We start from the raw sequence: 13,897 nt of genomic DNA on the forward strand, positions 1-13,897 counted from the left end.
GAGAGGAGGAGAGGAAAGGGTGAAGTGGAAGACCGAGGGGAATCCGCTCGGGGGGAGGATAGCTGCGTCCATGGGCCGACTTCAGGGGAACTGTGCCGGCATACGCCTATTACACATCTGAGGGAAACCCAGGAAAAACCCCAGACGGCACAGGCGGCCCGCGGATTCGAACCGCGGACCTCCCAGTCTCCAAGCGCACGCGTTACCGCTGCGTTACCGCTGCGCCACCGGAGCTGGTATCAGTCTCACAAAACACAGATGTTTGCGCATTCACACTCTGTTTATTATGCAATACTAAATAGTTTAATTTTACTTTGGACCATGACTTCCGCTGTGTCAATTGAGGTCAGGAACACTTCTGCAAAAACCCGTTTGTTGTTCGGATTTCGAGGGGTTAAGAACCGAGGGTGCGATACCTCGAAAAGGTTTTGTCTGTTCAGGCGTCATTCATAAGACCACGAATAATCCCTTTGAATGTTTTTGTTGGCCTCGGAACGATCCGTTCATAAATTGAGGGCAAAAACACAGGGCAACTCCTAGTTGGTTCCCAGAAATTCCATTCATTATTCGAATATCGAGGTTCATAAAACGAGGGAAAAATGCATGTAAAAAGTTTGGTTCCTCGTGCTAGTGTTCATAAAACGAGGGAATTCATAAATCGAAGGTTCATAAATCCAGGGTTGACTGTATTTACATACCGCATTGCGCAACGCACTACGCATGCGCAGGTGAGCAGTTGTGATCCACCCCGTGCACTTGAGGAAGATGTCTCTGAGAAGCGCAAAGGTTGCACCCGCGCCCACGGCCCGCCCATTGCCGGGGCACAGAATGGCGAAGAGCACTGAAACTACTACTTTCGAATGTCAGTGAAACATATATTTATTTCCTAAGCACAAATCGCCTTGCACACACCACGTACTACACACTGTGGGAAAAAAGCCTCTGAAACACAATGGAGGTGCAAGGTTCTACCAATATACCTCTACCCGAGAAACGTCTTAATGGCGTCGGTAGACAGAATGAAACTGAAAGAAATCTGAAGTGGAGCGCTGAGTTCCACGAATAGCCACTTGTTGGCTATGCCAACAAGTGGCCTCCTATTGAAAGAAAAGTAGGACCCAAGTTCGCATACCTTTCAGGGACCATCGTAATCCCTTCAAGACCGTGGCTTTCGGGCGTGACCTTAGTTCGTCCCTAGCTTCGAGCATAGCTCAACTCTACCAAACCCGTGGTGCTGTCGAACACTGTGACGTCATTTGTTTACAAACCGGGAGAGGTCTATTCTCGTTTCACAAGCACATTCACAAACTTCTCTGGTCTCTTTCGGAAGAGGAAATAGCAAAAGGTTGGGCTGAACGGCAAACTGATAAATGTTCTTACGCAGGGTGTCCCATCTAAGCTGAAGCACGGTTTTAAAAAGGCGAAGGGGTTCACGCGAACAACAGCTGTTGAACCTTGTTAACAGCATCGGTTCACGCGAAAGAAAGAGAGAGAGAAATACATGATGACGATGATATGGGGATGACTTCCGCTCATTGAGCGCGAACAACAGCTGCTGAACCTTGTTAACAGCTGCTGAACGTCATATGCCTAACCGTTTTTCCCCCAATGCCGGTAATAAATAAGTATAAGTATAGTAAGTCGAAGTATACTTTTTTTTAATAAAAATTCACCGCAATCCGGAAATCCACATAAAAGGTGGACATCTTTTCACACTACGCAGGAAAGCTATTCTATCCAAATGCACAACTGCAAATGCACACAAATCCGAATCCAACACCAAAACCAAAACACGCAAGAACAAAACAAAACAACAAATACCAACAAAAAACAAAAAATCAAACATCCAAATGCACAAAAAGACACACACAAATGCACACGTTATGCTATATTTGTTTTTGTTGTGCTTTATATTTTTTTTACGAATAGCAAGCCGACCTTCGGTCACGCTGACCTTTCCGAAATAAACGTATATCCCCCCCGCCCCCCCAAATGCACAATAAAAGGGATAGGGCGCAGACTAACTGGTGCGTGATGAAGAAGGAACGAACTCTGATTACTCTTGTACTTGTCTTCGTGTCCCGTGTCTCTCGGTTTCGTTCCTTCTTCAAATGCACAAAGCACGCGTAAAACAGACTGTCACTTATGGTATTGTTTCGTATTGTGGTAATTTCGCGATGTTTTTGTTGCGAGCAACGCAAGGCATGTATTGCAGCAGACTCTTGGAATGGGTGTTTACTCAGCCTCCTATCTTCGAAATTACATTTAAAAAAATATTTATTGAAATAGTACAAATGACTCACAACTAATTAATTTCTCTCGAGGAAAAGATACATGTGAACAAAGCATACTACTCTTCGAAACTTTGAAGATTTGTTCTTGATATACAACACTTATCGCCTTTTCTTGCTACTTTTCTCATTCCGTCATATGTAGCTGAGACATACCGTACACCACAAAAGATTTCGATTTTTCTCCCGCATAATAGAGTTTCAAGGAACTCCTCTGTACAGTACAATTGGATAAACTGTGCTCCAGGAAACATCACAGTATAACTGGAACTGGGTTTACGAAAACGGGTTTCCATAAACCCACGGACTCTCAGCAGTACTTGTCATTGTGTGTGTGGGGGTGGGTGTGTTTATCGGTTCCAAACGTCGCCACACCAGCACTGGACAGCCGTCTCGACTTTATTGAAAATGCTGTACGTCATCTAAACTTCCCTTACATTATATTATCACACAGACAGCTGTTTCGGCCTTATTGGGCCATCACCAGAAATGCGCAGGTGGGTGACGTTTGAGCGACTGGCGTCGGAAGGTCACGTGGAACGCCATGTCCTCCCGTCAGGGTGAGAGATTCACCTCTCACCGCTGCACGTTGAACATCGCGGAGGTTGCGGGAATTCCTAAAACGGCGAATCGAATCTTTCGAATCCACCAACCGCGTTTCTTTGTTTCTTTTTTCAAATTGGCACCTTCGGAGTCCGCTTGAAAGCCTCACTGGCCGACGGGTGTTTTCTTGTTTGTTTGTTTACATTGCTCTGGAGTCTGGACTGAAAGAGTTCAGGTTGGAGCTGTTACACTATACAAGTTTAAAAGTATTATGGTTTTGCTTTTGATTGTTGCTTCAGTTTTATGGAAATAATTCAGACTCGAGAATTTATGTATTTCTTGTAGTCGATGGACACTATGTTAGATATTTTAAGTAAACTATATGAGTATGCTCGCTCCCGAAACTAAACTTTTTTTTTTTTTCATTAAACAAATGTACATGATATTAGACTTCAAAACATTCTCCAGTAGAAGTTTTTTTCTTTTTCTTGGCTTTCTAAACTCTTTTTAAAGAAATGATTCGAAAGATTCGAGATCCTTAAGATTCGTGGATTCGCAGATCCTTCCTTGGCTTCGGATTCGGATTCGGAAGATTCTGGATTCGTCTCATGTCTACTAAATATGTATCCGCATAATCAACACGATCTTCTAGCGTCTTATTCACATAGTGATCGCCATAAAGAAAGTATATCTCATGGAAGAGGGAATCATCACTCTCTGTCTTACATCGTCCGCCTACATCAACGACGTTGACGGTGATAAAAGACGGGAAGCGAAGGCTAACCGTGTTCCGCATTCTTTCTTGCCTTCTTTCATGTTTCCTTGTCTCGTCAACTGTTTAACTGGCGGATGCAATCCCAGGGCATGTAGGACAGTCGCGTTACGAAAAATAATCGATTCGAAAATTCTCGGTGAGATTTGATCTAAGGCTCTTCAATCTGTAAACATTAGTTCTTCTTCCATAAGTATAATAAACTTTACAATCATAATAATAATACACTATAAAGTAAGAATAATAATAATAACCGAATAACCGAACTGAATACATTTACAGGAGAAGCGAAGTGAAAGGAACAGTTGCCGTATGCCACTTCGGGTTCCAAGGTGGGGGGGGGGGGGGGGGCGATCACCCCCAAAACGTCAGTTTATACATTGAATTTCCCTCTCCCGCTCCCCCACTATGCGCTCCGACAAAGAAACTGCCCCCCCCCAAAAAAGAAAAACAAAAAAAGAACAAGGGTCTGGATCCGCCCCTGGCGCGTGTACAGTGTTTTTCTAACGCCACACCCATTCGTCGAAAAACTTCCACACCGCGTACCTTTTCGCACCAAACAGTGCAGCACAAACACGGATGTACGATGCCACATTTCATCAAGAAGCCACCGAAAATGAAAGAAGGAACGTTGTGAACACGCGCAAAATAAGGAGGAGAGAAGCGTAATGCAAGACACGGACAACCCCAACCATTCACTAGCATTCCGAAACTATGCCTTGAATGGAATTACGGAGGGCTGTGCAACCTGACCGGTGGATAGCTGGCACATTACATGCGGTAGCGCAACCTCCCTTTTTTACAAACAAATGACGTCAGATGGTTCAACAGCGCCTCCAACTTGGTAGACTGGAACTACTATATAAAAAAATCAATAAGTCGAAAGAAAGACACGTTTAAATGTGAATCTTCATATTGTAAGATGTTTATGTAATTCCTTACGTATTACTAATTGTATCGCCTTGTTCTGCTGAATTCTACAGGTAGCCCTATCTTATCGGTAGCCCTTTCTGAAGACGGCTATCGGGCTCTTCCGTCTTCTTGAGCCTGAAGGGCACGAGTTTCTCTCGGAGTGTACGTTGTGTCTCTATACAAAGCAAGCGCTAACTAAGTTGCACACTTGTGCCCGTTACCAAAAAATAGGAACTAAATACCGTTACCCGTTACTTCAGAAAAAAGTAACTAAATACGTTACTCGTTACCAACATACAAAAGTAACGAGTTCTCGTTACTCACAGGTAACGAGTTACTTTTACGTTACCGCCGCATAGTTAAAGGAGCCAACAAACATGCCGTCACTTGCCTTCAACTCATTATTAATGAGAAATTGAACTTCACAAGAAGCTGATACTCGAAATTTACATCAGTGATCTTCGTTGTCTTTCGTGTGAAGACATCTGCTGCCGAAGTGGGGGTGACCGGAGGTTATGAAAACACAAGAAAAGACACCGGTTTTCGTGCCACCGATCACCAACGGTTCCCAAAAACAGACGAGGGGCTGCGTCATAATTTAGGGCGCTCAGAAGCTTAGCAAAGACTAGAAAAGGCTAGAAGTCGAAACGCATTTTTTGTAGCCATAGCACAATTGGTGCCCATTCTTGGGAAGGAGTGATGGTCGGAGATTACGGAAGCAAGAGAAAAGACAAGGGCCTTCGTTTAAGACGATTCAGCACGTCAACAACACATCCAGGGAGAGGACTGCAATACTACTTTGAGTCACACGTGGTCGTGGGTCACGCAAGTCCACGCATTGCACCACACGGAGTGGCGAAATGTGCTCTCCAGCGCTGAAGAAAAGGAACGAGTAACGTCAGTAACGAGTTACCAATTTTTGTAACTGATTCCGTTACTATTACCATTTTTTAAAAAGTAACTGAATCGTTACTTCGTTACCAAAAAAAGTAACCGTTACCAAGTAACGAGTTACTTGTAACGAGTTAGGCACAACTATGCTAAGTTGTAATAACAAACCACATTCCGCGCAGGATTATGACAACGATTTTCCGATGATGCAACTCTTGGGGTGAAGCCTTCTATTCTTTCCGCGGTGGACCGCGAACCCCAATGAACAACAACAAGGTGACTAAAAACGTGACCTCATTTGTTTGTGCCTCTAATGCGAAGACGCCACCCGTAGCCTTCATGAGGAGTACGGCTTGGTGAAACGGCGGTATCCTCCACCCACGCTCTTTCGGTTTCGATATGTCAACAACGTCATCCATACGTCACGGTGACGTTTCTTCGGTAGTGGTCTATAAACCTCTACCCGACAAACGTCATCATGACGTTGGTAGACAGACCGAAACCAAAACAGATCGGAAGGGGAAAGCTGGGTTCCACGAATGAGCAATTGTTCGCTGAAAGAAAGTAGGACCGAAGGTCATGTCCCTTTCAGAGACCATCGTAATCCCCTCAAGACCGTGGCTTTCGGGCGCGACCTTGTTCGCCACTAGCTTTGAACGTAGTTCAACTCTACCAAACTCGTGGCGCTGTCGAACATTATGACGTCATTTGTTTACAAACAGGTAGAGGTCTATTGAGCTACCAACGAACGATGAAGTAAGAATGGACAAGCGCGTCATTCTTGTCTTTCTCCTGCCCGCCGTCTGTGTCGCTGCCCTCGTCCCACTGAATTTCCCTGTCAGATCTTTCACCATGCTACCTCCACTCTTAGAAAAAAAAAAAGGTGGGCAGTTACACCTTTTAGGAGGTAATAGTTGTCGCACATATTGTGCCTAAAAGGTTGTAAAGTTCTATACCCGCTGCCTACGAATGATAGGGTTACCGGTTCTCGTTTCGTGAGCGAGGGAGGCGTACGCCTTTTTCTTGCAATTTGTATATATGATAATTGCTTTTACCACCCTTTTACACCCCTTATTAGACGCTATAGGAACAATGCCAACTGAACCCCTTATGAGGAGTTCAGTTGATCCATCTTGAATAGTAGTGAAGGTCTTGCACAGAAATCCCCCAGACCATTCGTCAAGTCTTCCAGATCATTCAGCAATCACCGGAAAACCTAGAACATCATCTTTTACGCCCCTCTTCGACTCTAAGCTAAATATGGTACAACTAAATATATTAAATACAATCTCCCCGTTCATCATCTCAGAACAAAGTGGCTATTGTTGTTAACCATACAGATCCTTTAGCGAGATGACTGGAACAAGCATCCAGAGTACTGCAGTAAGCGACTCTGTAAACGCGTTAACAGAATATATCCATCTATTGTCTTTTTAGGTCGCACTGAAAACGTATTAATGGGTTCCCTCATTGCGTCTAGTAAGAAGTGTCTACAAGACACTAGCGGAGCATTCGGAGCAGAAAGGTGTACTTGTGAAATGACGTATGGTAATATGCGTATGCAGCTATTCATGCTTCTATCGAATTTCCCTATTCGTCAATATCATTATATTTGTTGTTGTTGTTGTTGTTTCTATATCGTGTCTACCACTTGCTTCGGCTCAGAAGGGGTGGCAGTATTATCGAAATAACATGAAATACAAATAAATAAAAATATCAAAGTGCCCGTTAACTATGTCTGACTTCACATATACAAGCGGAGATCTGCTGGTCTTTGTTAGTACAGGCGGATGGTACTGTAGTGTTCGGCGCAGGGCGAATGACAAGGGTGTTCAGTTACTATTAAAGGCACTTTCATGATAATTCATGTCTCTTGTGGCAAGCGACGTCACGCAAGAAGTCTTCTTGGAGAAACCGAAAGCTATTTCTTTGATAACTATATAGGCATGTAACGCGAACGTTGACCACTGTTGTACTTCTATGAAAAGGGCGGACCGACACAACTGTAAAAGGGCCATTACAAAAGCGTTCCTTCCGGAAAAGGATTCATGTAACAAGAGGGGTACATATATGGTTCCGCTATCCTATTGCGTCTAAGGTAACGACCCTCACCATCGCACTGACGTGCTTTTGTGTTCTCTGGGAGTCTGCGCCAACATGATCACCCGCTGGATGTTTCGAGGAGTCCTCACGTGGGGATCGTTTATGGGCGGTTTTCTGTTTATACTGAACGCTAGAAATCCCACTTATAGCATATTGGCAAGCATGTCTGATGGACTACAACACCTTTATTAGAGCACCCAGTTACAAGTACACGTCAAGGCCATTTGACAACTGTAGAACATGCAGTTAACTACACAGAATCAATGAAGTTGATACGTTGCACAATAAACAAAGAGTACGAACATTGCCAGAGCCGACAGCGCCCCAATCACCAACTCCCATTTGCGCAGTTTCCTGTTGAAAAAGCAGTATTTTCCAACAGTTATTCCGACGAAAATCCCGGACGCGTGGCCCACCCAACTCATCCGACAGAAGATATGCCAGCAAATATCAGCTGCCGTGAGAAGCGGGATCGCGAGAAAGAAGACCACTCCATACTTGAACTCTCTGAAGCTAAATAAGACGTCTCCATAATGCGACCACAAGATGGCGTGGCAACCGCCAGCGGCGCCCGCTAGACGCAAGCTGGGCAAGAACGACGAAGCCAAGGCTCCGTAGAACACTCCCACGAAATACAACACTGGTACTTTCCATGCACTATGAACCATACCTATCGGCAGACAAACAACTAGTTCTACCAGAACATTAAAGGCAAGCGAAACCGCGTCCGTGTGAAGCAATGAATAGCTGAACTGTCGCCACATCTCGCGCATGCGCAGCGGATTGTACGAAATCGGAGATTCCAGAAAGCAATCCTGCGCGTAGGGTTCATCTTCTCGGCTGTTACACCACAGGTGGTGGTGTACGGATGATACAATCTGAGCCGCTGCGACAATCAGGATGAAAGCCAGAGGGAAAACGACGGCGGGGTAGTCCGTTAGGGCCAGGCGAGTAATCCACAGCTGTTGACTCTCCTTGACGTAGATCTTTGCCGAAACGTGGAAGCATTTCTGAGCCGCCTTCTCCGCCTTGGTGGTGGGTCGACGGCACAAGATGATCGTGAGAAGCTGCTGCACAGTAATATCGGAGCGCGTATTCCGCTTCGCCAGTTCCAGGAGTTGGTTCCGACAGTGACTTGGTATGGCGGCAGAATGATCGATCAAGGTCCGTTGCAGCTCGGACGAAGAAATGCTGCCGTTTTCCTTGATGTCCAGTTGCTCAAGAACAGTAAACCAGTACTCGCGCAAATCTTCCATGGTGGCTGACCCCATCTGAGAAGTCACAGCCCTTTCGAGTTTCCGCAGAGAACGCAGCAGTTTGAAGCCTTTTTTTCTGCAGACTGCTCAGTCCCTAGGGCGTATTCCGAATGAGCGTTGGAAGCGAAGGCTAGCCTGTCCATGGTACCGACTTTTGTCGATGAAACGCCGCACTAAGAAATCGAAACACTACGTTGTTATACCATGATTTCCTGTGCGCAGCGCATTTGTATAATAGCCACTGTTTATGCAAATGTGCGAAAGCAGCAATTCAATTTCTTAGAGTGACTCTTCAGTTGCCAATGATTAAAATACAACGCTTAAGAGACAGGCTGTACCATTTTTCGGTTATCGTGGAACTATACACTTGAGGAAGGCGTTGCAAGTCGTTGTGACCTTGGCTACATTCGAGGATAGAAGGCAAGTGGCGACTGTGGTAGACATGTTTCCCAGTTGCAAGGTCGTCCAGTATATCACAAGGGGGCGTACGTACCCTGGACGGCAAGCGTTCCGCAGCAGACGCAGTCGCAGGCAAACTTCTGCTGGCCAACACAAGCTTAAAGCTGCTCGCCAGGCAGGCGTGCTAACCTCACGCAGGGTGATCTGGCCGGCCCGATGGTTGCCTTCTCCGGGCGGTTTTTGTACATGTGCTTGCGCAGTGACAATACGCCAGACAGCGAAAATGTTGGGCGCGATGGGTTCTGATGTTTGCTAAATGAAACAATCTCTCCAGACATGTTAATCCCGAACAACGCCGAAGCGCGTTGTATATCTGGACGTACGACGTCGTACGTACGTCTTGATGTCCTTGGTACGTCCAATAGATATCCCAGATCGGATACAGCCCATCAGATATCCCAGATGGATATCTAAGGGATATGCATCTGGCGTATGACACGACCTTACCACTGGAGACCCTAATGGCGCCAGATGATTACGTCATTTTGCAAGACGTCGTCGTTTAAGGCAGACCAAATGACGTAATCACCTGATGCCATTAGAGTCCCCAATGGTATTATTCACGAAGGACCTGTCACACGCCAGTTTATAATGACATCAAACGTCACGATGTTGCTGTTCTCTTTGGTGCCGTCCTGCGTCATTTTTGTTTTTATGGGTGAAAATTTTAAACTCCATCTTTTCATATCCATCAATGAATACTGTGTAACCTTAAATAACAACATAATGTTGTCTCGCACTGTACAAAGTGGTTTCATGCAAGAATAAAAATGGTACTCTGGCGGACATTGGCACCGGCAGTAGGCATTTCACCGGCGAATAAGTTGTCGCGATCTCATTAAGCAGGAACTGCCATTCAGACAGTCGTCATTAAAGGAGGTAAGATCTCCCATCTGCAGGCATGTAGCTACACTCTTAAAAATGAACTTGACCGCATAGCACGCTCCTAGCAAACCATAATTTCGAATAACATCGTTCTTCCCCTTGATTTGCTGGAAACGGGAGGCATACGCCATTTTTGTGACAATTATGAACTGCATAAGTGTTACAAAGAAGGCGTACGGCTCCCGTTTTCCACAAATCAGGGGAAAGACATGCTTGACACCCAGCCTTTTAGTGTTGAGCAGGTACTGGTGAGCTGGCCAAAGCAGCACCAACGGCCTGCGCTTTGTGTCCTGCGACGAACTACCTCAAACCCATACGTGCTGAAGTAATCTTTTAAATCATTCAGTGCTTTCACTCACCAAGCGTCGTAGAACAGCTGGTCGCACCAGTGCAATCTACGTGTCCATACTTTTCTTTCTACTTCTATCCTGTTTTACAACAACAACTTTATTTTCAGATTATGAATGAGGAGTTTCATCGCAAAGGACGATACTCTGGCCCGTTGCTGGCGGTGATGCGCCGGGTTGTGCTTATACCTACGCGAGGGACACGGTCGGTGACCCATACTTCAGTGTATTCCCACTGTATGCGGTCAAGAGTGCGTGTGTGGCATGTCCTGACAGACCGCAGTGAAAATAATTCGTCAGGAACACCTGGGGCAGCCTCTCCACCGTTGACGTTTCGTCATCTTCCGTAACAATGCGCTATTATGTAGTCTTCAAATGTGGCCGTCAAGAGCATGTCACAGTTGGGAACAAAGTGTAGCAAGCAAGGTTAACGACACGAATAGTGGGCAGTACGTATATGCTAGAACTTGTTTATGCTGTTTCAAATTTCCATTGCGTATCGACCATTTCGGACGAGCGCAGTTGTAATTTTTCGTCAAGTTGAATGCTTATGATTGCATTTCAATATAGTACAGCAGTTTCTGTTGCGGCGGTGTGCCTAGGAACCATTTATCAGTGATGGCCACTAACTACTTGTACAGTAGTTTAACTATAACTACTAACTACTTCTATGGAGTAGTTTAACTATAAGTTCGACTACTTTTCAGGGGGGTAGTTAAAACTACTTCTTTAACTACTGCAATGTATTTTAACTGCATCTATAACTACTTAACGTTGTCCATCAACATCAATTCCTTGTATAGTGTTCCTGGACACCTAGATATGAATCAGAAGCAATGATAAACTTTGGCTCAAGCCTTTGCTACGATCGTCAAATACAAAGCTTGCGGCGGGATTCTTGCTATGGCTACTCGATAAACTCGGTTGCAGAATTATTTCGCAGCAAATGAGGCTTCACTAGACAAGTAAAGCTTGCGGCAAAATCGGAAGTAGTTGTCGCCTGCGGTAACCTAACTACTGTAGTAACCAGTAGTTGCCACTATATTTCTGCAAGTAGTTGATAACTACTTTTGAACTACAATCAGGTAGTTTAACTAGCAGTTTAACTACATGTAGTTAACTACTGGTCATCACTGCCATTCATAGTACGAGTTTGGCAATCCTTTGACCTTCTGCTGCCTAGTGCGTGGAGCTCGATTTTGACATCAAACCCGTTGTTGAGCCATCCACCCAATAACAACCTGAATCCAAGCGGAATCGCCTTCTCAGCAAGCCGTTGGGCGCCATACGCTCTGCAACTAACCGACCGTTCTGCGCATATCTCCTCTCCCGGTTACTCCACTCGGGAAGCCCCATTGGCTAAGGCGGCGCCCTCCCTCTTCCCTCTCACTGCTTCCTCTCATGCGCAGAGACGCACTTGCACAGCGTATTTTGACGTAATCGCCCAGCTGATCGACGCGCGCTTTGCCGCCTTGAATGTAATCGACCGCAAGTGCCAATGTTTTTTTCGGCCCACAGTCACCTGTGGGATTGGCCAATGGGTTTCAGCCCATATTCATAGAAAGTGACCTTCATATACAAATATATTATACAAATTTTGATAAGATACTTAAGTTTTGCCTTCAAAAACATAGTTAAGCACAGCGATAAAACTGTTGTAATTGAGGACACCTACTTGGGTGGATATTAATACCAGTATATACACTCTTAAAAATGAACTTCACCGCATAGCATGCTCCTAGCCAACCATCACCCCGAATGACAACGTTCTCGCCCTAGATTTGTTGAAAACGGGAGGAGGAGCCTATTTTGTGTCATTATGCACGGCACAAAATAGGCTCCTCCTCCCGTTTTCAACAAATCAGGGGCGAGAACGTTGTCATTCGCGATGGTGGTTGGCTAGGACCGTGCTACGTGGTGAAGTTCATTTTTAAGAGTGTACCCATAATGTTCCACCATGGGTGGTGAAAGATTAGATTTAAATGAAATTATTCCAATACTTGTGACTGAAAGGAGCCTTCGCAACTCTGGAATAAAGTCTGTTAAGTAATCTGACAACTAACACTTACGTGTTTCAAAAACCCATGAGTTCTATGAAGATGTACTGCCTGTCCTGTTCCTCTTCGAGTCTGTCCATGTTCAGCCAGTTTACTTCTGCTCTGCAACATCTCTTTTTGCATGCCATATTTAAAGTACACTCTGATAAATTTCAGTATTGGTGTGTCAGCATCCATATTTATGATTTGTTTGAACTCGTTGCGAAGCTGTAATGCACAGACAAGACAGTGTTAATGTTTTGAAGGCCTTTCAGCATCAAACTAACTAAGTAGTATTCTAATCAGGTAGTAAATAAAAAAAAATAGCAATGCAGATCGCAGCCTATAATTCATTTCGAGAACAAAATTCATCACAAAGAAAAGTGCAGGTGTGTTCAAACTTTCTGAAGACACTTGAGCTCTGTCATCCACAAATCTTTCTCTGTTGACCTGTGATTTTTTTTTCTTTCTCTCTCTTGTTCTTTTCTTTTTTTCTTTCATGTGTGCCAAAGTTTGACAAACAGTGCTCAGTGTTCTCTTACCAACAGTGACTCTCAATATTACTCTTTACCGTCACACTCGCTTCGCGGTGCTAACACGAAATAATAAATAAAATAAAATAGTAATACTTGGCGGATACTGGTACACATTACTGTACAATGAAGTCTCCCTTCTAAGTTTTGCTGGAGAATTATTCCTTGATCCCTGCCAATATGTTTTTTTTTTTCAGGTTAGGTTAAAGACACTGTAAAGAAGACTTATTACATTGACCTCAGTCACATTGTGAAGTCAATGAGGACAGTGTGTGTGTGAGTGAGTGACTGAGTGTCTTTATCACTCGTTCTCATTTTAGTTAGCCTTTTTTTTGTTTTCTAAGTGATCTGGTGTAGCCAGCTCTCGTAATTATTTTTTCTTATCTTTTTTTTCTTATCTTATTTTTTTCTTATCAGCTCAACTCAACTCATTACACTGACCTGATGAGTTGCGTTGAGCTGATAACGAAAAAGAAATTGAGAAATAGGCAGTAATTACGAGCGCTGACTGCACCAGATCACTTAGAAAGCCAAACATGGCTAACTACAATGAGAACAACGAGTGATGAAAACACACAGTCACTCACTCACACACACACTGTCCTCATTGACTTCACAGTGTGACTGAGGTCAATGTAATAAGTCTCCTTTACATAGTGTCTTTAACCTAACGTGAAGAAAAATCATTACACTGACCTGATGGTATCTACTAATAAAAAGAAAAAAAAAGCAACACTATGACCATCAGAAACGAGAAGCTGCCGACGGAGTGGATGCGGAAGCAAGGCCTGTGTGTGTGTGTGTTTTCCTTTTCATTCGGGGGACCTCTTTCTAGGAGGAGGCCTGGCAGCCAAGAAGGCGAGCTCGAG

General features: G+C 44.5%; 1 protein-coding gene across 1 annotated transcript; it reads right to left on the reverse strand.

Moving 5' to 3' along the window:
• Nucleotides 1-7,772: 7,772 nt before the first annotated feature.
• LOC135369722 (rhomboid-related protein 2-like) lies at nucleotides 7,773-8,768 on the reverse strand. Its single transcript, XM_064603234.1, has one exon. It carries the CDS (start codon nucleotides 8,766-8,768, stop codon nucleotides 7,773-7,775), a length of 996 nt encoding a protein of 331 aa, XP_064459304.1.
• Nucleotides 8,769-13,897: the final 5,129 nt, after the last annotated feature.

The sequence above is a fragment of the Ornithodoros turicata genome, chromosome 10 (assembly GCF_037126465.1).
Source record: "Ornithodoros turicata isolate Travis chromosome 10, ASM3712646v1, whole genome shotgun sequence".
Classification (NCBI taxonomy): domain Eukaryota; kingdom Metazoa; phylum Arthropoda; class Arachnida; order Ixodida; family Argasidae; genus Ornithodoros; species Ornithodoros turicata.